The sequence below is a fragment of the Ordospora pajunii genome (genome assembly GCF_021821965.1).
Source record: "Ordospora pajunii strain FI-F-10 chromosome Unknown Cg_01, whole genome shotgun sequence".
In the NCBI taxonomy this organism is placed as follows: Eukaryota; Fungi; Microsporidia; family Ordosporidae; genus Ordospora; species Ordospora pajunii.
Window position 1 is genome coordinate 43434 of NW_026848116.1, and position 20166 is coordinate 63599.

The window sequence follows — 20166 nt, forward strand, 5'->3', positions numbered from 1 at the left end:
CCTTGAACTCCTCGTGCCTAAGCGCCTCTCTGCTCATCGTATCACTTCTCGCATCCGCAACATACGCTTTCATCCGCCCATCACACTCCCTCACTTCAATCACTCCTGGTGAAAAACATTTCTGTAGCTTGTATGCGCTCTCATCAAACACATCCCCAAGCTCAATCAGCGGCATCAGCCTATACGTTGCCGGACACACTGGGCTCCACTTGGCATGCATCCTTCCCGTTCCCTTCGTGCACACTAGCTCGGCCTCAATTCTCTGTCCTGGCGCAAGCTTAAATAGCAACACTCTGCTACTAAACCTTCCTTCTCCAATTCTATTCTTCTGTTCTCCAATCGGCATCCACACAATGTCGTCAGAATACACATTCATAATGTCTTTACCTTCGTTCTTCACATCAAGCACAAACTTAACACAATTCCTCTCATTCAGCTCATCCTCCACAAACTCAAACCTATCAGGATCAATCTCCAACGGAACAAGCCCAAGTCGATGCGCCAGAAACTCATCAGGAAACACACTCTCGTTCTCTTTCAGAAAAATCTCCTTCACCGCCATCGTAGGCACATCGTTTATAAGTATCCTTCGCAACGCATTCGCAAACGAACAGTCAACATTCACCAGATCAAACTCAAGGCTCCGTTCGCAATACTTCGTTACATTCAGCGAAACGCCTCTTAGCATCTGCTCAAAGCTTTTGCATTCTTCTCCATACAGCATCGTTTGCATCTCACTCTCAAGTTTGTATATCTTCGACATTCCTGCACAGGGCTATTTTCTTCGTCTATTATCTCTCAAACACAAACTCTTTCACAAGCCCGTCTGCCCCTCCCGTCGCGCACCTGTCTCCATTCTGATTAAACATCACCACATTCACCTTCCTGCTGTGCTCTCTTTTCCTGCTCAACACATTCAGCCCTCCTTCAGATACATCAATCACCACCACCTCTCCAGACTCAAGGCCTGCAACCAGCACATCCATCACCGGTGAAAAGCATATCGAAGTCACTTCGCAATGAAATTTCATGCTCAATCGCTTCTCAATCCCAGGCATTCCATAAACAATCAGGCACTTGTCCCGAGAACATGTTGCAAGGTATCTCGAGTCTCTGCTAAATGCACAGTCCCATACCACTCTTTTGTGATCCTTCAGCCTTCCAATCCTCCTTATCTCATCTCCAACCGCATAAACAGATACGCTCTTGTCCTTAGAAGCTGCTGCAAGATACCTTCCATCCCATGAAAACCTCAACCTCTCTATTCCATAATCATGCTCCTCAATATACTTCATCTTCTCAAACAGCCTGTTCCACACAAAAATCCCCGAATACTTCCTAAGAAGCGATCTGTTGCATGAAACAACAAAACTCTCACTCACCGCAACATCACTGACATCAAAGTAATGCCCATATACCTTCTTGGTCTCATTAAACACACTCACAGACAACACCTGCTCATTCAAACACTCAAACTCAAACTCAGACACCACCTCATTCGTCAGCGACAGCTCAGCAGGAACCGCTGCCATCTTCAGTTCATCAACATTTTCAAAAAAATCGCCTACGCACTTCCTTTCATGCAGCCTTGCCTCTCCACTTCCGCTGCATTCACTCCTTATATCTTTTTGCCCCTTCCCAACACGTAGCCCTGCAACCAAATCAGACATATCCTCGTCTCGGCTTTCTGCATACACACAGCACATGTAAAACACTTGCGTCGGCTCATACACCCGAAGTATCGTCTCCTGCGCCGAACTCACAATGCTGAAGTCATTCTTGTTCAAAAACCTTGCTGCCGTCACTGCATATCCATGTGTCTGCGGCCTTCCAACCTCAACTCCTCTGTAGAATATCCTCGACGTCATATCAAACGATCCCGTGAGCACAAACGACTCCTTCCAGTCAATCGATCGCACCTCATCCGTATGCCCAGAAACAAACTCCTCAAGCTCATCTCCAAACTTGTAAAATCCACCCGTATACGACTGCCCAATTATAAACTGCCCAATCATTAGAACATTCAGGAACATTTTCTCTCCGCCATACCTCATCTCGTTCATCCACACTCCCTGCCTCTTCCAATGAACTATTGAGCAATCTCCAGAGCTACTCAGCAAATCTCCATCCTCCTTCCAGAAAAGCCCAAACACCCAGTCACTGTGTCCATTCAGAGTCTGAATATGCTCAACACTCTTCCCTCCTGCGCAAATCCTCCAGATCTTCACTGTCTCATCTTGCGATGCAGTACTCACATGCCCCTTCCCATCAATCATCGTCGACTTTATGTCCTGCACACTGTCCTCATGCGCATTCACCTCTCCTACAACATCAAACTGATTGCCTCCGTCAAGAACAATCACTCGGCCATCTCTGCATCCAACAAAAGCATTCCCATTCAATGATGCTATGCACGTGGGAATCCATCGATTCACAATGCTGTGCTTTACTTCTGCAGAAGCAACATTATAAACATAACTCATAAACATCGTGCAAAACATCACCTGCACTGCATCAACTATCCCAACCGCAACTATACAATCTCCAAACTCACACCTGCTCGTTATGCTTCTCGTATTGCCTATCACATATCCATTGCCTATGCAATCTCCAACAACTATCATCCCATGCTCGCTTTCCAACGCATTCACCTCTCCATCAAGATAAATCACATCCAACACCCTTCTCTCGTCAGTCACTATCACATTCGACATCGACCCATACACCATTCCATTTCCATACCTTGCCGATATCTTTGATTTGCGTATACAGCCTGCATACATAAACTCACAGCGCATAAAGAGCTCAGGGATAAAAAATTGCCACAAAAAGCTTCACCTATCAGGTTCCGTTTATTCAAGCGCATCTCTCAAAAGCAACGCCTATGCATTTAAATTACTCGGCTTAACCATTGCCGATGATGCAGTGCAGATGCTCATCATAGCCTTCATCATCTCATCTATGCATGACTGTCCGTACGGCCTATCACTCGCTTCGTATTCTTGCAAGAGCATCCTCAAGAACACTGCACAGCCTTGCTTTGTCCCCAAATGCTTTTTCAATGCTTCGGATCAGATCCGCAAGATTCACTCCATAGCTCTCCACAGCCATCACATTCCGTTGTATCCATACATTTTCAAGCTCACAGTACTTCTTGTACAGATGGACATTCCCTACAACCGCCTGCTTTGTTTGCCCGAATACCTTAGAAACCGCTGTCTTGAACGCCATCTTCAACTCCATAGAGCATGCATCAGCATCCCTTGTTGTTTGCACAATCTCATTTGCAAGGTAGAGCAGATTCAGCCGATGGTATGCACTAGATCTCTCATACACAAACATCCATGCATCCACTATTGTTGAGTGATCCTTCTTAAATGTCTTTATAAACAGCCCGATTGTTTTCATTTGCTCTTCGGTCGGTAGCAGGTTTATCAGTGCCTTCAGCAGATACTCCTTCGAAAGCGACGTCATTCAAGCTGATGGGTATGTGCCATGCGTTTATGGCACTTGCATGGCAAACAAAACCAAAACGACCAAAAATTCCACCCTGCATGCCGGCAAAGATCGATTCGTACATGGAACTGGGAAGCGTTATCGTCGATCCGGAATACCACACAAGATACATTCTCAAGAAGCTACTTGGCCGAGGGGCATATGCGCAGTGCTATCTGGTTTCTATAGAAAGCGGAGAGCAGTATGCAATCAAGATTGTGCGATTGAAAGACATAACAAGCAAGAAGGTGCATGAAAAGCTTGACTCCGAAATAGCAATACATTCAAGACTCGACAATCCAAACATCGTCAAGATGTATCGATCGTTCAGAAGTGAAGAGTATGTGTTTATGGTTCTTGAGCTATGTGAACGAGGCGCGCTGGATGCACTGCTCAAGAGAAATGGTAGACTGAAGGAGAGATATGTTGCAAAGTTCATAAAGCAAACAGTCGACGGCCTTCTGTATTTGCACAACACCATGAGTATTGTTCACAGAGACCTGAAGCTTGGGAACCTGTTTCTTGATGCAAAGCTGAATGTGAAGATTGGAGACTTTGGATTGAGTGCAGTAATAAAGGACGGGGAGAAGAAGGTTACAATGTGCGGCACTCCAAACTACATAGCGCCGGAGATTCTATTTGGCAAGGCAAGCGGACACTCGTTTGAGGCAGATGTGTGGTCTTTGGGCGTGATCATATACACTCTGCTTGTGGGTGTGCCACCGTTCCAAAAGAAGAATGTCGAGGATATCTACAAGATGATCAAGCAGAACAACTATATCTTTCCGAAGGAGTGCGATCTTTCAAGCGAAGCAATCGACCTGATCACGCAGATCCTCAACACAAATCCTCTTGAGCGGCCTGCGCTTGAGCACATTCTCAGCCACCGCTTTTTGTCTCGAAAGGAGCATTTTCTGATGAGGATATACAGGAGCCTGGTGTCTAACAGAACTCAAGAGGGGGGAGTTGATGGAGACTATGTGATATTCAGCATTCCTGTGACCAAGCTGAGGGGAATTGGCTATGTGCTGCGGTCAGGGGTGTATGGAATATATTTTGGAGACCATAGGAACCTGATGCTGCGACCGAATAAGAGAAGTGTTATCTACCTGAATTCCACAATTGAGAATGGAAGGAGGGTGTTCTACAAGGAGGAGCATCTGATTGAGAAGATACCCGAGGAGGTTGTTGAGTCATACAAGGCGCTGCAATACTTTATCAGGACGTTTGATAGTGGATTTGTATTTATTAGCATTGAGCCATGCTTTATTGTTAAGATAAAGAAGTTTGAGTCTGGCTTCCTGTTTGTAATGGCAGACAGCACGATTGTGTTTGATTTTATTAATGGATGGAAAGTTGTTATATCGAAGTGTGGAGAAAAGGCACTGTGCTATAATGGCATGGGGGCGGTTCCGTTTAGTCAAGAGGTAAGGATGAGGTGTATTGATGTGTTGAAGGGGTGTTTTGGAAATGCTTGATGATGCTGAGCCTGCAGTACAGTGATAGAGATGCTGTAAGTTTGTGTAGGAATATGCTGACGAATAAATTTATGCGGTGTAGTGTTAGTTCTGTGTATGAAAGCATAAGCTCTTGGATGGTTTATATAAATGGTTGATGCTCGTGTGTTTACAGGAGTGTTGTGTGCCGAATGCATGCTGTGCTTGCGTTTCATATGAGTGTTAGATCCTGAATAAAAATGAGTTGATGGTACGGACTGGATGGAGGAGATAGAAAGCATCAAGGATGCATGCATGGTGCAGAAATCTAAGTGTGTGTATTTTAAAGGGTATCTTGAGCATGTGATGCTGGTGTCTAAAAGGTCGTCTGAGATTCTTTTCCGAGTGGTTCAGATACCCAGGGATATTGAATGGAACGATGCATTGCTTGTACAGTGTGTTGAGATGTGTGAGAAGCAAAGAGCTGTTTTTGATGGGATTTATGCCTCATGTGCCGATGCTGTTATGAAAGAATTGGACGAGCTTGTGCTCACAATTGATTCATGCACGAGGTCGATTGACGAGGAGATGCAGACGGCCTATGAAAAGTCAGTTGAAAGTCTGAAGGGGCTCAGAGAGGCCAAGGACAAGCATGTAGAGGCATGGATATCTGGAAAGCATGATCCTTGGATAACTGAGTCCGAGTTGAGAACGGCTATCAAGAAAGTGCTCATAAGCGATGAAGAAGCATGTGGTACTATTCGCATGAAGATAGAAGGATTCAATGCACTTGTGCAAGATGTGTCGAATAGGCTCAGATTGCTGGTGACTAGGCTTGTGCAAAAACAAAAGCAAATGTACATGGATCTGGCAAGAACGGTAGACACAGACTTAGGCATTCATGCAGATGCAGAGAAGTTTTTTGATGCTGAGTCAGATCTTATTCGAGATACCAGAGTAGACAGCAGCAGGAGTCTGAAGATAAACGATAAAATAGAAAATTCCTTTGAGACTCTTATAGAAGGGATAAGCAAGGAGCTTTCTACAAGAAACATTGTTGTCCGGAAAAGCATTGCTGTTGTAAATGCATCATTCTGCAAGGTTAAAAGGGGATACTCAGGAGACTGGATGCCTGCATACATGGTTGTTACTTCTACAAGGCATGTGCATTTTTTGGATGTTTGTGCATTAGTAGACGAGCATATGCATGAGAAAGATAAAAAGAAGGTGTTATTCTGCATCAATGGTCTTGATAATGCGAATATTAGTGAGTGTGAGCGGCTTGTTTTTGAGATTAATGAGGTGATGAGCAAGGAGCTTATACGGTGCAGGCTGAATCCGGTGATGTCGCTCAGAACATGCGAGAATGTGTGTGAGCTTGCAAGAGAGAAGAAGACAATTATGATCAACAGGAAGCGGCAGAGTGGATTTGCAAGCTTTTTTGGCATTTGCGAGCTTAAGGCTCGTTTTTTTACGCTTTCAAGTGCACTTGAGATGGAGCATGCATTGAATATGAGTATTGAGATTCTGATGGAAGATAATGCATGTACTGTTAGTGATATAGAAGTACACAGAGAGCATTTGAATTTGGATGCCAGTAAAGAAGTTGAATTCAGAGTGTTGTTGAGAGAGGAGAATCCTTGGATTCGAGATATTGATTAGTGCACAGGCTCTATGCATACGATATGGTGGAAGCCTGTAACTAAGATGAATGGCCTGAAGTGTATACCAATCATTCCTACAGACAAATGATACTTGTGCGATTTTACACTAATCCAGTTGAAGCATAACGATCCGGGCTGATTGGATTCTTGCATCGATTTGTGCATGAACAAATAAATAGAGCCTGAGGCGACCCTGTGCAATGGACAAGATCCTGCTGTCTGATGAAAATCTCAGAAAGCCTTTGAAGCCAGCATACTATGGAACAGCAGGGTACCGGTCGAAAGATTCTGATCAGAACAACATAATGTGCAGGGCGTCGCTTATAGCATATCTGCGATCTACCACACTTGCAGGAAAGGTGATTGGGGTGATGATAACAGCAAGCCACAATCCTGTGGAGCACAATGGAATTAAGATAATTGATCACACTGGAAGCATGCTTGATGAGAAGTGGGAGCAGCATAGCGATGTGCTGGTGAACTGTGAAGACAAGGATCTTCCAAGAGTGATGAGGAAGATTTTGATGAGCTTCAGCAATCAAACAGAGCTAGGGGAGGGTGTAAGAGGGCATGTGGTGCTTGGAAGAGACACTCGAGAAAGCGGAGTAAGCATTTGCAGGAACATTGCATCTGTTTTGGGCAAGCTGAATTGTACGGTTGATGATTATGGTGTTGTTACTACTCCTGAACTTCACTTTTTAGTAAGGAGAAGTAATTTGGAGGACAAGGTTGTTGAGAAAGAGGAATACACGGCGAGCCTGGTGAGCAACTTCAGGAAGCTTGTATCGAATACGGGGCTTAACTTCAAGATGGCGGTAGATACTGCAAATGGAGTTGCAGGAATAGAGCTTGAAGATCTGGAGAAGAGACTTGGAGGAGATTTGAGATGCAGGGTGCTTAATGATTCGAATGGAATACTGAATCTTGATTGCGGAGCAGATTTTGTCAAGACAAATAATAGAGCGCCGAAGCTGGAAGCGCTAGAATCTGCAGAATTCAGTGTGTCTACACATGAGATTTGTGCGTCATTTGATGGAGATGCAGACAGGCTGATGTTTTTTACTGGGCCGAAGAGCACAAGGATATTTGATGGCGACTTTCAAGCGGTTTTTTTGGCGTTTTTTATCAAGCAACATCTTGATGAGATTGACTCGAAGATGAGCATGGGAGTGGTGCTGTCTCACTACTCAAACGATGCGGCGATTGGCCTGTTACGTTCGAATTCGTTCAATGTGGTGCTGGCGCAGACGGGAGTGAAGAATTTTGTGAATGCAGCAAGAGCGTTTGACGTGGGAGTGTACTTTGAGCCGAATGGGCATGGAAGCGTGTACTTTTCGCAGGCGTTTTTTGATGAGGTTGCAGAAGGGTCCAGCAAGTATCATGAGATTCTAAGAGCATTGTCTGGCTTGTTTGATCCGTGTGTTGGAGATGCAGTTGCGAATTTCTTGGTCTTCAAAGGAATAATGGCATCAGCAAATGACCTGAGTAGGTTCAAGGAGAATCCCAGCAGGCTGCATACTGTAGTCATCAAGGACAAGAACAGTATTAAGGTTGATTTGAACAATCGTGTTCTTGAGCCTAAGGGATTACAGGAAATGATTGATGCTGAGATGGCGAATTTCAAAGGCAGGTCTTTTGTAAGGCCCTCTGGCACTGAGAATGTGGTGAGGATATATGCAGAGTGTTCTGACAGCGATAGCACGGATCTCCTGTGCTTGAATGTAGCAACGCATGTCTACACGATGTGCGAAGGAGTGGGGAATCTTCCTGAAATTGACTACACGAAGTGACTGCTTGAGACACAGCACTGCATTATAGGAACTGATCCATAGTGAATAAAGCGAAGTGTTTGTTTAGATGATTGATAATTTATGATTGCTGTATTACCCAATGAAGTGGTTAGTTGGTGGTACGCTGATCGATATTACAACGGTGTTTACAATTAGTTGTGCAAAGCCCTTGTAAGCTTCAATGATGCACAAGAGTCCACAGGCATGGCCTTATCCGATTGATGTTGTGGAGTACTTCAGATTGCTTCCAAAGGATTTGAAGATACATCTGTATAAAGCACCTATATTTGCAGTTTCTTTTCTCAAAATTTTTGACGAGGACACCAGAAGATTTGTAATGGATCTTGTTCTGAGGTCGCCTTCGATTGGAATGCTGAGGGAAGTTGATGGAGTGAAGAATATGCTGAAAACACTGTTGAAGGTGCAAGTGATTGAAAAGAAGAGAAACAATATATACCTGGATGAAGACTTCAGAAAGTCGCTGATGGATGGATTCTGCATGCTTGTGATGGAGAAGTACTATCGGAAGACACATGAAACCATTGCTATGGACGAAGAAAGAAGCAGCCAGATGTTTGAGTCGATTCTAAGGTTTATTGTGAATAAGGAGTTTAAGAGCCATGCATTTGGAATCAACGAGATTGTTGTGTTTGGAGGGCTACTTGATAAGCAAAAGAACATTACGAACAGAGGATTTGAATTTCTGCTGAAGACAAAGAAGGAGCAGCTGTGGTGCCTTGTGTTGCTTTCGCTGAAGTATTTTGCCAGCTCTGTTGAGGAAGAGGTTGCTGCTGTTGAGGCATTCTTTGAGTTAAGCGCAAAGACAGTTGGAGTGCTGTATGATCAAGTATGTGTGGTGAATGGCAGATTACTGAAGTATTTTGAGGCACTTGGAATACTGAAGATGCATGGAGAAAAGCTGGCCGTTGGAAAGAATCTTTTACGGATGTTTGAAGCTTCAGAGCGTAGCAAGAGGGAGTTTGTGATAGTTGAAACAAACAACAGAGTATATGCATATACAAGCTCTGAGTATGAAAAGTCTGTGATCCATTTGTTTTGCGATGTTATAGCGAGGCTTCCGAACCTGATCAAGGGAATGATAACTGAAGAAAGCACGAATGCAGCATTTGACAAGGGAATTACAGCAAGGCAAATAATACACTTTTTAGAGTCTAGTATCAAGATTGGAGAGTTGCCAGAGACTGTTTGCAGCCAGATAGAAATTTGGGAATCGAAGAGAAATAAGATATTTATGGTTCCTGGGTATCTGTATTCGAACTTCCTGAATTTTTCTGATTATCAAAAAGTGCTAAAATTCTGTGTGGATGGAAGCCATCTCGTTGAATCTGATGCAGATAAGAGGATTATTGTTGTAAAGCTTGATGGGCATAGCCTTGTAAAAGAGTTCATGAAGACGATTCTTTGAGCACATGCAGCATGGGCGTGATATGTATATAAACGATGCTGGAATTGCAAAGCATGTGTTACTATTAAAATAGATGGTTTATTACTGCTTGATTGCATCTGCCTCAATGAACTCTTTTAGATCGAATGAGACCTTACATCCAGCGCCGGCTATGATGATTGCTTCGTTATGGGTAGCTTTGTCACTGGTATAAAACACACCTGTATCACCCAGGGAGACTCTGTATTTTTTTTCCAAGCAGATGCTGTCGATTACCAAAGCTTTTGACTCGTATAAAGCATTGCTTGTAGCTACAGTGAATGCATTGTTTGTTCTTGATATGCAGATTACTGAGTCTTCCACAATATCTATGCTCATGTTTCTTGCCTGTTTTTCAAGCAGGTTGGTAAACTCGTCTGAGGTAGAGACACCGTCAACACCAGCAACTTTATCAAACCCAAGGAAGGACGGTGCTTGCTGCATACTGTCTTTGATTATCATGGGAGACAGATTCGCAGTGTGTATGTATATTCCACACATGTATGCAGCCGGGCCCTGGCCTATAATAACCACGTTTTTCATTTGAGGGCAAATGCCAATTACGATTTGACACACTGATGAATAAAGGCTAGGCCTACGATTGGATATTTTGCGATGATTGAATTTAGAGCATGATATAGTACCTAGATATATTGCAAACCAAATAAGGAAATTTGAGATATCATAGACTCGTGATATGAGTGTATTGCCCTAAATGTTTAGCGCCGAAGATGGTCTGAGGCTGTCCAACATACTTTTTGCGAGCGAGAATGATGATGAACATATAGAAAAGAGCTTCCAGTGTGATTATGAAAAGAGCGGCGTGTGGAAAAGGAATGTCAGGCAGTACAAGATTCTTTCGATCGACCAGATAGTTGCACTTGAGGAGTTCTTCATAGCCAGGCAATTGCCTGTTACAAAGACAAACATCAAGCATGCATCGAAGGCATTGAAGATTCCGTATCAAAGATCTGTGGATTATATGTATAGGAAGTATTCGAAAGCACAAGAGAATGCCAATGACTTCTACCAGCAGTGCATTAGCGAGTTTGATGGAATATCTCGAAGTATTGAGAGATGCTGGGATCTATATCTTGAAGGATGCAAGGCGTATGATGGGTTTTCTAGAAATGGATGCAATTAAATGTGTAAATGTGTTTGGTGTATTTTTGTGAACTTTGGCAAATGATTGTGCTTGTATGGCTTGGCCGAGTAGATGTACTTGGAGTTGGTGGTGGTATTGTATTGCCTGAGACAATTTTTTATCAGCCAATTATTGCGGCATTTTTGTCCCTGGAACAATGAGAGATGTTTCTGAGGTAATGAAGAAGCAGGCCACTCTTAACATAGGAACGATTGGACATGTTGCACATGGAAAGTCAACGATTGTGAAAGCGATAAGTGGTGTGAGCACAATCAAATTCAAGGCTGAGCTTGAGAGGAACATCACGATCAAGCTAGGGTATGCGAATGCAAAGATATACAAGTGTGATTATAAGTGTGCAAGGCCGAACTGCTACCAGTCGTTTAGCAGCTCTACGCCTGACGAGCTGCCGTGCAAGAACTGTGGGGGAGTTCTTAGGCTTGTACGGCATGTGTCTTTTGTGGATTGCCCAGGGCATGATGTGTTGATGGCGACTATGCTTAATGGGACTGCAATAATGGATGCAGTGCTGCTTGTGATTGCGGCGAATGAGCCATGCCCTCAGCCACAGACGATTGAGCATTTGTTTGCGGTGGAGATAATGAACTTGAAGAAGATGCTTGTTGTGCAGAACAAGATAGATCTTGTTTCTCGAGAGCAGGCGCTTGAGCAGCATGAGCAGATCCAGAAGTTTCTGAAGACATCGAATGTATCTGGGCCTGTGGTTCCGACGGCAGCACAGGTTGGAGTGAATATTCCTGCGATTCTTGACTTTATTGTGAACTATATCCCCGAGCCAGTCAGGAACGACAAGGCGCATCCCAAAATGGTGGTGATCAGGAGCTTTGATGTGAACAGGCCAGGAACGTATGTGAGGGATTTGTGTGGAGGGGTTATTGGAGGCAGTCTGGTTACTGGCTTGCTGAAGACTGGGGATGAGATTGAGATAAGGCCTGGGCTGGTGACGAAGAATGGGAGTAAGTTTGTGTGCAAGCCGTTTGTCTCGAAGGTGGTTTCATTGAAGGCTGAGAGCACTTCTCTTGAGGAAGCATGCCCTGGAGGACTTATAGGAGTCGGGACCACGATGGATCCGTTTTTCTGCAAGGCTGATAAGCTAGTTGGGCAGGTAATGGGGCATCTAGGGCACCTGCCGTCGATATTGTGCGAGATAGATGTTGACTACAAGCTGTTCCAGAAGACAAGTGTTCAAGGCAGCACAAAGCTAAAAAATGGCGAGCAGGTTCTAGTGAACATAGGAAGTACGACTACGGGAGGAGTGATCCGAGCGATTGGCGAAGAGATGCTTTCGCTTGATCTTGTGAAGCCTGCATGCTGTGAGATTGGAGAAAGAATAGCGATTTCCAGGAAAGTCCAAGGGCATTGGCGACTGATGGGGCATGGAGAAGTAAAGAATGGAAAGACAGTAGAGCCCGTGTATGACAATTAATCAGAAATTTTGTGCATGTGCCTGAATGAGTATTTCTGGATAAAATTAAATGATATTTAATGGTATTTTATTGTATTGTATTACTTGAAGATAAGATATTTGCATTGTGTAGCTCTGTAAGGAACCCAAATGCCATGCTATCTTTGGATTGATATTCTGTCTCTTGTCCGATCAAAAACGATAATACCTTTACTAAGCAAACCATAAACTATCCTTAGAAGTCCCTGCCTGTCGATATGAATGGCATGCTCAAGATCGCATAGCTGAACGTATTCCTGTGAAATAAGCTTTGTAAAGATGTGTTTATTCACTGAGTCCTTTGCAGATTTGATTGCATTCTCCGCAGCCATCTTTTCAATACATGATATGTATGCTTTTGATTCTTTTATGTATCTAAGCGCACCAGCAATGCTTTCATCGCAATTGTTTTCCAGTCTCACGAATCCAAGCACCTTTTCAATTAGCTCCTTATGCTGCTTTTCATACTCAGAATCGTTGAACAGCTTTCGAAGCTCACAAAGTCTATGCTTAAGATCATCAATGCTGTAGCGGCTCAGCTCCTCAACCTCATCGTATTTCTGCTTTGTGTTTGCAAGCTCGACTTCCAGCACATCGCATTCCCTCTCGCATTCTGCAACCAAAGCCAACTCTTCCTGCCTGCAGTGCAGACTATCTATTTCTGCCGAAAACTGCAGTCCATACCTTCCGTACTCGATGTTGAGGTTATTGAGGACGTCTATCAATGCCAGATGGTCATCAAGCATTCTTTGCTCAATGATTGGGAATTCGAACTCTCTGAGAACCTCGTTCAAGTCGTCCAATGTGTCGATTGATGATGCCTTGGGTATTTCTGACACTCTGCACACTTCAAGACAAGGAAACACACGCTGCTCTGCGTGCTGTACCTTTGCTTCTTTAAGTATGTTTTTCAACCTTTCCATTGCAGGGCTTTATGTTCTGTGCAAATCGAGTTTGTTCTGATGTACTACGGCTGTGTTCTGGCAGCCAAGGCTTAAGCAAAAAATCAGATCATCCTATGCCATTCGAAACGGACGAGGCCGACCGGATGTTGGATAACGAAGTATTCAGAAGATATCGGGAACGAAGAATGCAGGAGCTTTCTGCAAAAGTGATCACAATTTCCTCCGAAAAGGAGCTGATAGAGAAAACAAAGACAATGACAATGATAGTGCATTTTCACAAAGCAGAGTTCAAGCGCTGTGCAATCATGGACAAGATGCTTGATGAGGTGCAAGGGAGTTTTCCTGAGATAGCGTTTTACAGGGTAGATGCGGACATGTGTCCTGTTGTTGCCAAGAGGCTTGAGATCCGTGTTCTTCCGTTTCTCGGATTTTTCAAGGAAGGATATTTTGTTGACCAGGTGATTGGATTTGAAAAGCTTGGAGGAGATGCAATTGATATTGAGTGCTTTAAGAAGCGGATTGCTGGGAGTAACATTTTCAGGCCGGTTTCGAGTTTACAGTAAAAATTATCCGTTTTCAAGATATTTAAAAATGTGTATTGGAGCATGGCCCAAAGACGCAGGAATTGATATGGTTGAAGAAGAATTGAATGATGTGATTGAGTGCCGAGAAGGGGTGAAGGATGTGAGGCAGGTAATATATAAATATTTTGACGGATGCTATGATCCGGGTAGAAGATATATTATATGCATCCAAGGAGCAACATCTTCTGGAAAAAGTACGTTTGCAAAGAGTATACACCGGATGCTGAGCGACAATGGAATAAGCTCGTATATACTCCCACTTGATGCATTCTATTTTGACTCATTTAATTCTGATCCAGCTGCCAGTGTGAGCTTTAATGAGGAATATGACTTTGACAATCCTGCGTCGCTCAATTGGAAAAACGTATTTGATGTGCTGAAAGCGATCCGCGATGAGGAGCCATATATTGGATACAGCTTGTATTGCAAGGAAAATGGCATTGCTGAAGTGAGATATGATAAAAACCCAAAGCCAAGAGTGCTGATTATTGAGGGCATTTTTGCATTCAACACGATCAACGAAAAGATATTCAATATTGCTGAGTTTGATCCATGCAACAGCAACAAGGATATTGAAGAGGAGTTTATTGATAGGAAGATGGGCATGGGCGATTTTAGGGTTCTGAAGGTGTTTATGGGGCATTGTGCATCCAAGATTCTGTCGGTGAGGCTGAAGAGGGATTTGGCAATAGGAAGGAACAAGGACAAAGTTTTAAACAAATTTTTTGCAATGACTCTTCCGAGCACTTTGAGGTGGATTTACTCGCCAATATACAGCGGGTTTATCAAGATAGTGCATGGCAACTTTAATGCAAAGAAAGCCAACATGGTGCTTGATGAGCTGGGGCAATACTTTCTGAACAAGAAGGTTGCGATTCCTGATGCGAAGGAAGTGAATTTTGTTGGAGAAGGAGAGGTTGAATGCACGGGGGAGTGCATTACTTGCGGAGGAGCACCAGAGATATGTCTTTATGACAGCGAAGCTTGAATGAATCGTGATTGAATATTGTCTAAGTTTATTGGTGTTTGTTTTACTCATGCTGTCGGGGACTGTAGGAATAGGCTGTTGTAGTAGTACAGAAGGATTGTTGTTATGCACAGGAGGGAGTAACTGGCGGCCCAGAATACGAATTGGCTTTTCTTGTGTATTGACATAAATCCAAGCATGTATGAGCCATGGAGGAAGGCAATGAAAATGCCTATGAAGTTTTTAGGTTCGAAGTCCATTTCCAATAGTGGCTGAATGCTTATGAAGACGCATGCTATTCCTGTTGCATAGAGGACGGCGATGAGCAGTATCTGTGAGAATCTCCAGTGTATTTTCTTTGAGTGGCTGTCTTGATAAGCAGGCATCTATCGATGCATTCTGCTTGTATTTTATTTGTAGTATTATGAAACAATGTGTTTGCTGAGAGTGTGTATGAAGTGAACGATCTAGGAAGCCTATTTGGTGTGTATAGAGGCTTGAATAAAATGAATATTGGTGTTTAAGTAACACGGTGCATGCAATCCCTTGAGTATTCAATGAGCAGGGGAAGGCTGAGGTTTATTCATTCGCCGATGTTTGCAGGAAAGACAGCCAACATGCTTCTGGCAGCCAAGCATGCCAAGACCTGTGGAAAGGTGGTTTTATTGATGAAGCCGCAAGCAGATACCAGATGCAAGGTAGACGTAATAAAGTCAAGGTGTGGAATGGAGATGTGTTGTGACCTTAGTGTTGGAAGCGAGTTTGATTTTGTAAAGGATGTTTGCTACGAGGGAGTTGATATTGTGTTTGTTGACGAAGCACAGTTTTTGAGCTCTTGGCAGATCGAGAGTCTACGAGAGGCTGTTGATGTGCATGGGATATCTGTTTGGTGCTATGGGCTTCTAACGGACTTTAAGAAATGTTTGTTTGATGGATCGAAGCGCCTTGTTGAGCTAAGCGACGAGCTGAGCGAGATACAGGTGCTATGTGGAATGTGCAAGGAAAATGCCAGGTTCCACCTGAGATATGTAGACGGCAAGCCTAGCACAAGCGGGCCGACGATTGATATTGAGATGCCTGGGTGTGAGAAGTATGCATCTGTATGCCATGCATGCTGGAAAAGAAGAATGGAGCCGGTGATGAATGGCGGTTACGAAACACCCAATTTTGAAGTGGTTGCAATAGACATTCAGCAGAAATAAATTGATATTTGTGTTTTGAGTTTCAAATGAGTTTGTGTATTTGTATTTGATCGGCAACAAGTGTGTTTACCCTGAGATATGAAGCATTCCATGTCGTATGGAGTAGCCCATCTTGCATTACTGGCAGTATGTACAATGAAGGCCGGCCACAGAAACCCGACGATGTACAGTGTGCTTACAGCCACGACGAACAGCAGTGTTGTTCATATTCTCCATGTACTTTTTTTGACATTCGTCATGTGTTTCTTGACGAACATGATTATTGAGTTAGTGTTCAAGAGCCTTCGGCTTGAGGAGGTTTCCAGCTTCCATGAGTCTCTACTGTACTTTCTGACGGATTTTTTGCTTGTAGTGCCTACGTTTGACAGCGACATCAATTTCAAGAACGGAATGCTGTTTGTGATGCTTCTGTGCATCAAGTCATTGAGCTGGCTGCTAGGTATACGGATCAGGAGGGAGGCAAGGCATGAGCAATACTATCTTGCATATGGAATATGTGTTTTTTCATGTATTATTGGATGCATGCTTGTGGTGTCGTGCATGTCGCGCATGAGTGGACACGTATTGTTTGTGTTTGAGTACATGCTTCTTGCCGTGGCTTCGATCAAGAACATATTTGTGATGAACATGCTGTTTTACGAAGATGAGGAAAGGCGGTCACAGATCAACTTCTATATTGATATTGTATACATGGGCATTACTTTTGTGACATACGTTGTGTTTATTGGGATTACGTCGCTCAGCTACAGGCTGCCTCTGAATCTATTTCGATCTGCACTTGGAATACTTGATGCGCTTATTTCGAAGATAAAGACATTTATCAGATACATCAAGCTGTGCAAAGATCTTGAGAAATGCGTCGATGGAATGGGTGATGGGTTCTGTGCAATTTGCAGGGATGACCTGAAATCTGGAAAGAGTCTTGGATGTGGCCACTGTTTCCACATTGGGTGTTTGAAGATGTGGTGTGAAAGGCAGCAAACATGCCCGGTATGCAAGTCTCCGATCCTGCTTGAGCTAAAGAAAGAATCATTTATTGTTGGAAACGAGCTTATATCTGGGATTCCTGTTACGATTGATGAGTGATGAATAAATGAATTTATAGTAGTTAATGATGCTGGATTGTGTTTACCTGCTTTCATTCACAATGTTCTGCGGTGTTTGAAGGATTGCGCTCGATGTTTTCCTGATGCATACTCTACCGTTGTTGAGGGATGCATGGTATGTGTGAATCACTACCTCGCTGTTTTCTTCTTGCTTGAGGTGTATTGAGCAGCTGTCGGACTCTTTCGATAGAACTTTACGTGCGATTGTTTTTGCAACGTCGGATGGAAACTTTGACGAGTACACAACTCTTTCTCCGGAAGCATTGTGTATATCTTCTCCATTCTCGTTTGCATAAACAAATGGTTTGTTCTTTACTCGGTAGTATGACGTCTTGTTATTCATTGTTCTGTATTTATCAAACAAGTTGGAGTGTTTTCTGTCGCTGTGGAAAACATTTTTGTACTTGTCTAGGATGGCCTTCCAGTTGCTTGTTCCAAACTCCTCTACGCCTTTGAGAAGTGCAATTGTTTCTTCTGGTGACCAATACACCTTTTCCTTGCGGGAGTCTGTTTTGTATCGTTTTTTGATGGTGTACTCCGAGTGCAATTCGTCCCGATTGTGTTTGCAATGCATACTAGGCTTATAATCTTCCTGTGTATGCAGTATTATTCTTGATGATGGTCTTTGGACTGAATTCACATCCATGCTAGGGCAGGAAACAGTGGATTGCAAAATACATGGCATGAGATGCATAGTATATGTGCATGATTCTATTTTGCGAGTTTCTGATAACTTAGAAGATGTGGCCGAGTGGTTATGGCGCTGGTCTAGAAAACCAGTAGACTCTGTCTTCACAGGTTCGAATCCTGTCATCTTCGTTTTGCACATTTACAGTGCATGCGTAATTCCACAGCACATCTCCCTCTTCATTGTATAATCGCATGCCATGTACTATTCATTTCATCGCACTTCCAGACACCCATGGATTGCCAGATATGCGGCTGCTACTCTAGTATATATGCATCTTACGATTGCAGCCACAACATATGCATCAGATGCTCTTTGAGGCTTGTGGCGTTGTACAAGCAGCACAACTGTCCATTGTGTAAAACTGCCACAAAGACACTTCGACTCCATACATCAGAGGCAGGTGCTGCATCCGCTCAAAAGCCACTGAGGGATATAAAAACATCCATCACCATTGCCTATGAAAGCAGTGCTGTTAAGAAGTACGCAGACGATCTTTTATCGAGCAAGTGCCAACAATGTCTGAAGACATATTCAACACCAGCACAACTGAGAAAGCACTACTCTGAACATGGGCTTGTTCTATGTTCTGAATGTATCGGTGGTAGGAAGGATTTCTGGGACGAGTTCAAGCTATACAAAAGCTCCACAATCAAGGATCATAAAAATGGAATGCTCGGAGAAGATGGATTTATCGGGCATGTGTTTTGTGTTCACTGTAAGATTTATCTCTATGATGCAGACGATGCAAGGCATCACTGCAATATCGAGCATGAGATGTGTCAGATATGTGATGCTATTGGATCTAAATATAAGTACTATAGAAATTTCGAGGATCTTGAAAAACACTACAAAAATGCACACCATTGCTGCATGTTTGATCAGTGCCTTACAAGCAAGTGTTATGCATTTACGTACCAAACGGAGCTTTTGGCACATCTAGCAAAGATTCACAAGCTGAATGTAGCATTGAGCAGTATTCAAAAGAAAGTCTGTTGTGATATACCAGTGATGGATCCGTTCAAGAAAAGGAATGCGAAGTTCAAGGTGGATGTGCTTGCTCCAAACGGAATGGCTGTCGTCACAAGCCAAAATGACAACAAGTACCTAATGCCAATACCGAAATCGTCGTCATTGAATGTCCCTGCATACTTGAATAGGAGCATTCTTGATGATCATAAAAGAAGCCGTGCAAGACGTAAATCAGTAATTGACTATCTTTGTGCTAAAGACTCTGGCGATGTTGAGTGCATTATAGATGAATTTATGGCCACGCCAATGACCGTGGTGGATGCATTCAACAAGGTATCTCACTGTGTTGGTGATTCGTTGGCACTGAAGATATTCGAGGCTGTCCGCTTCGATCATCGGCAGAAGTATGTTTCGGAAAGCATCAAGGACATTCGTAAGAAAGCAATGTTTCCGAAATTTGTGCCTTTTGGCTCTCAAGAATATGCAGAGCCAGAAAGAAAGCAACCCCCGGGATTTTCTATCATAGACATATCAAAAGGAAAAAAGCAATAGATCAGCGATTCCAAAGTATAAATCTTAAGAAAAACAATGTTTAGTTCTTCACTATCCTCTTGGATACATAAAAGTCCCTTGACTTCTTATCGATGTATGCTAATGTGATCGATATTGCAAAGATCTTCAGTAACACTACCCGATTAACTAGTCTGAATATGTTATTGTACAGATCGACATACTCTATCTCGTCATAATCATCCAGGCTCTGTAGATCAAAGTTGTTCTTGGCAAAGTACAATAGGTCACCCATCTTTTTCGATAGCCATTCCATTTGGTAGTCTGTTCCAGACACAATCGACGGTGTCCACGCCCTTCCTGCAAAAATAAACAGCTCAAGTGCAAATTCTCCCTTAATGCCTGGATCCAGAGAAAACACCATGGTGTAGTATCCGGTCTCGGGAGTTGTGTAAAAGAACGTGTTCGACACTCCGTGCTTCGAGTCCTTAAACACTATGTTTCCCTGATCAGCATCTGTCTGTTCATAGTCTCCGTCGCTTTTGTGTATGGTAAGGCCAACGCCAGCATTCATGTCTTCTACCTCCTTCCACTCATGCCTAGAAGATGCTCGGTGGAGCAGCCGTGTTTGCATAAGCACAACGGTTTGCCCTTTGAGCTTCTGCGAGCTCTCCACGTTTGTCCCTGCATCCATGCGGAACAAGGTTGCAGACACCATCTGCATCGTAGCTATAAGTGAAAACAGCAAAATCATTCCTGAAGGGCACAGCGACTCACAATAACAAATCAAAAAC

General features: G+C 43.4%; 18 protein-coding genes and 1 non-coding gene across 19 annotated transcripts; 12 read left to right on the forward strand and 7 right to left on the reverse strand.

Annotated features, from left to right (window-relative positions):
• Positions 1-791: 791 nt before the first annotated feature.
• HK407_01g00460 (uncharacterized protein) lies at positions 792-2798 on the reverse strand (the record flags this gene model as incomplete). Its single annotated transcript, XM_060420049.1, has 1 exon — positions 792-2798. The coding sequence occupies one exon, from the start codon at positions 2796-2798 to the stop codon at positions 792-794; it is 2007 nt and encodes a 668-aa protein (XP_060277611.1).
• Positions 2799-2985: 187 nt separating this feature from the next.
• HK407_01g00470 (uncharacterized protein) lies at positions 2986-3474 on the reverse strand (the record flags this gene model as incomplete). The annotated part of the gene is made up of 1 exon (XM_060420050.1): positions 2986-3474. The coding sequence occupies one exon, from the start codon at positions 3472-3474 to the stop codon at positions 2986-2988; it is 489 nt and encodes a 162-aa protein (XP_060277612.1).
• An 80-nt stretch (positions 3475-3554) lies between these two features.
• On the forward strand, positions 3555-4973 carry HK407_01g00480 (serine/threonine-protein kinase; the record flags this gene model as incomplete). Its single annotated transcript, XM_060420051.1, has 1 exon — positions 3555-4973. The coding sequence occupies one exon, from the start codon at positions 3555-3557 to the stop codon at positions 4971-4973; it is 1419 nt and encodes a 472-aa protein (XP_060277613.1).
• Positions 4974-5213: 240 nt separating this feature from the next.
• Positions 5214-6593, forward strand: HK407_01g00490 (uncharacterized protein; the record flags this gene model as incomplete). Its single annotated transcript, XM_060420052.1, has 1 exon — positions 5214-6593. The coding sequence occupies one exon, from the start codon at positions 5214-5216 to the stop codon at positions 6591-6593; it is 1380 nt and encodes a 459-aa protein (XP_060277614.1).
• Positions 6594-6795: 202 nt separating this feature from the next.
• Positions 6796-8385, forward strand: HK407_01g00500 (uncharacterized protein; the record flags this gene model as incomplete). The annotated part of the gene is made up of 1 exon (XM_060420053.1): positions 6796-8385. One exon carries the CDS (start codon positions 6796-6798, stop codon positions 8383-8385), a length of 1590 nt encoding a protein of 529 aa, XP_060277615.1.
• A 181-nt stretch (positions 8386-8566) lies between these two features.
• Positions 8567-9811, forward strand: HK407_01g00510 (transcription factor Tfb2; the record flags this gene model as incomplete). The annotated part of the gene is made up of 1 exon (XM_060420054.1): positions 8567-9811. One exon carries the CDS (start codon positions 8567-8569, stop codon positions 9809-9811), a length of 1245 nt encoding a protein of 414 aa, XP_060277616.1.
• An 81-nt stretch (positions 9812-9892) lies between these two features.
• Positions 9893-10372, reverse strand: HK407_01g00520 (uncharacterized protein; the record flags this gene model as incomplete). Its single annotated transcript, XM_060420055.1, has 1 exon — positions 9893-10372. One exon carries the CDS (start codon positions 10370-10372, stop codon positions 9893-9895), a length of 480 nt encoding a protein of 159 aa, XP_060277617.1.
• A 172-nt stretch (positions 10373-10544) lies between these two features.
• HK407_01g00530 (uncharacterized protein) lies at positions 10545-10973 on the forward strand (the record flags this gene model as incomplete). The annotated part of the gene is made up of 1 exon (XM_060420056.1): positions 10545-10973. The coding sequence occupies one exon, from the start codon at positions 10545-10547 to the stop codon at positions 10971-10973; it is 429 nt and encodes a 142-aa protein (XP_060277618.1).
• Positions 10974-11130: 157 nt separating this feature from the next.
• On the forward strand, positions 11131-12420 carry HK407_01g00540 (eukaryotic translation initiation factor 2; the record flags this gene model as incomplete). Its single annotated transcript, XM_060420057.1, has 1 exon — positions 11131-12420. One exon carries the CDS (start codon positions 11131-11133, stop codon positions 12418-12420), a length of 1290 nt encoding a protein of 429 aa, XP_060277619.1.
• A 137-nt stretch (positions 12421-12557) lies between these two features.
• On the reverse strand, positions 12558-13361 carry HK407_01g00550 (uncharacterized protein; the record flags this gene model as incomplete). Its single annotated transcript, XM_060420058.1, has 1 exon — positions 12558-13361. The coding sequence occupies one exon, from the start codon at positions 13359-13361 to the stop codon at positions 12558-12560; it is 804 nt and encodes a 267-aa protein (XP_060277620.1).
• A 95-nt stretch (positions 13362-13456) lies between these two features.
• HK407_01g00560 (uncharacterized protein) lies at positions 13457-13906 on the forward strand (the record flags this gene model as incomplete). The annotated part of the gene is made up of 1 exon (XM_060420059.1): positions 13457-13906. One exon carries the CDS (start codon positions 13457-13459, stop codon positions 13904-13906), a length of 450 nt encoding a protein of 149 aa, XP_060277621.1.
• Positions 13907-13934: 28 nt separating this feature from the next.
• Positions 13935-14915, forward strand: HK407_01g00570 (uncharacterized protein; the record flags this gene model as incomplete). The annotated part of the gene is made up of 1 exon (XM_060420060.1): positions 13935-14915. One exon carries the CDS (start codon positions 13935-13937, stop codon positions 14913-14915), a length of 981 nt encoding a protein of 326 aa, XP_060277622.1.
• A 47-nt stretch (positions 14916-14962) lies between these two features.
• On the reverse strand, positions 14963-15280 carry HK407_01g00580 (uncharacterized protein; the record flags this gene model as incomplete). The annotated part of the gene is made up of 1 exon (XM_060420061.1): positions 14963-15280. One exon carries the CDS (start codon positions 15278-15280, stop codon positions 14963-14965), a length of 318 nt encoding a protein of 105 aa, XP_060277623.1.
• Positions 15281-15451: 171 nt separating this feature from the next.
• On the forward strand, positions 15452-16096 carry HK407_01g00590 (thymidine kinase; the record flags this gene model as incomplete). The annotated part of the gene is made up of 1 exon (XM_060420062.1): positions 15452-16096. One exon carries the CDS (start codon positions 15452-15454, stop codon positions 16094-16096), a length of 645 nt encoding a protein of 214 aa, XP_060277624.1.
• A 78-nt stretch (positions 16097-16174) lies between these two features.
• Positions 16175-17182, forward strand: HK407_01g00600 (uncharacterized protein; the record flags this gene model as incomplete). The annotated part of the gene is made up of 1 exon (XM_060420063.1): positions 16175-17182. The coding sequence occupies one exon, from the start codon at positions 16175-16177 to the stop codon at positions 17180-17182; it is 1008 nt and encodes a 335-aa protein (XP_060277625.1).
• Positions 17183-17224: 42 nt separating this feature from the next.
• Positions 17225-17848, reverse strand: HK407_01g00610 (uncharacterized protein; the record flags this gene model as incomplete). The annotated part of the gene is made up of 1 exon (XM_060420064.1): positions 17225-17848. The coding sequence occupies one exon, from the start codon at positions 17846-17848 to the stop codon at positions 17225-17227; it is 624 nt and encodes a 207-aa protein (XP_060277626.1).
• Positions 17849-17939: 91 nt separating this feature from the next.
• Positions 17940-18021, forward strand: HK407_01g00620. Its single transcript has one exon. It is a non-coding gene; the product is annotated as a tRNA-Ser (tRNA).
• A 103-nt stretch (positions 18022-18124) lies between these two features.
• On the forward strand, positions 18125-19414 carry HK407_01g00630 (uncharacterized protein; the record flags this gene model as incomplete). The annotated part of the gene is made up of 1 exon (XM_060420065.1): positions 18125-19414. One exon carries the CDS (start codon positions 18125-18127, stop codon positions 19412-19414), a length of 1290 nt encoding a protein of 429 aa, XP_060277627.1.
• Positions 19415-19454: 40 nt separating this feature from the next.
• HK407_01g00640 (uncharacterized protein) lies at positions 19455-20126 on the reverse strand (the record flags this gene model as incomplete). Its single annotated transcript, XM_060420066.1, has 1 exon — positions 19455-20126. One exon carries the CDS (start codon positions 20124-20126, stop codon positions 19455-19457), a length of 672 nt encoding a protein of 223 aa, XP_060277628.1.
• Positions 20127-20166: the final 40 nt, after the last annotated feature.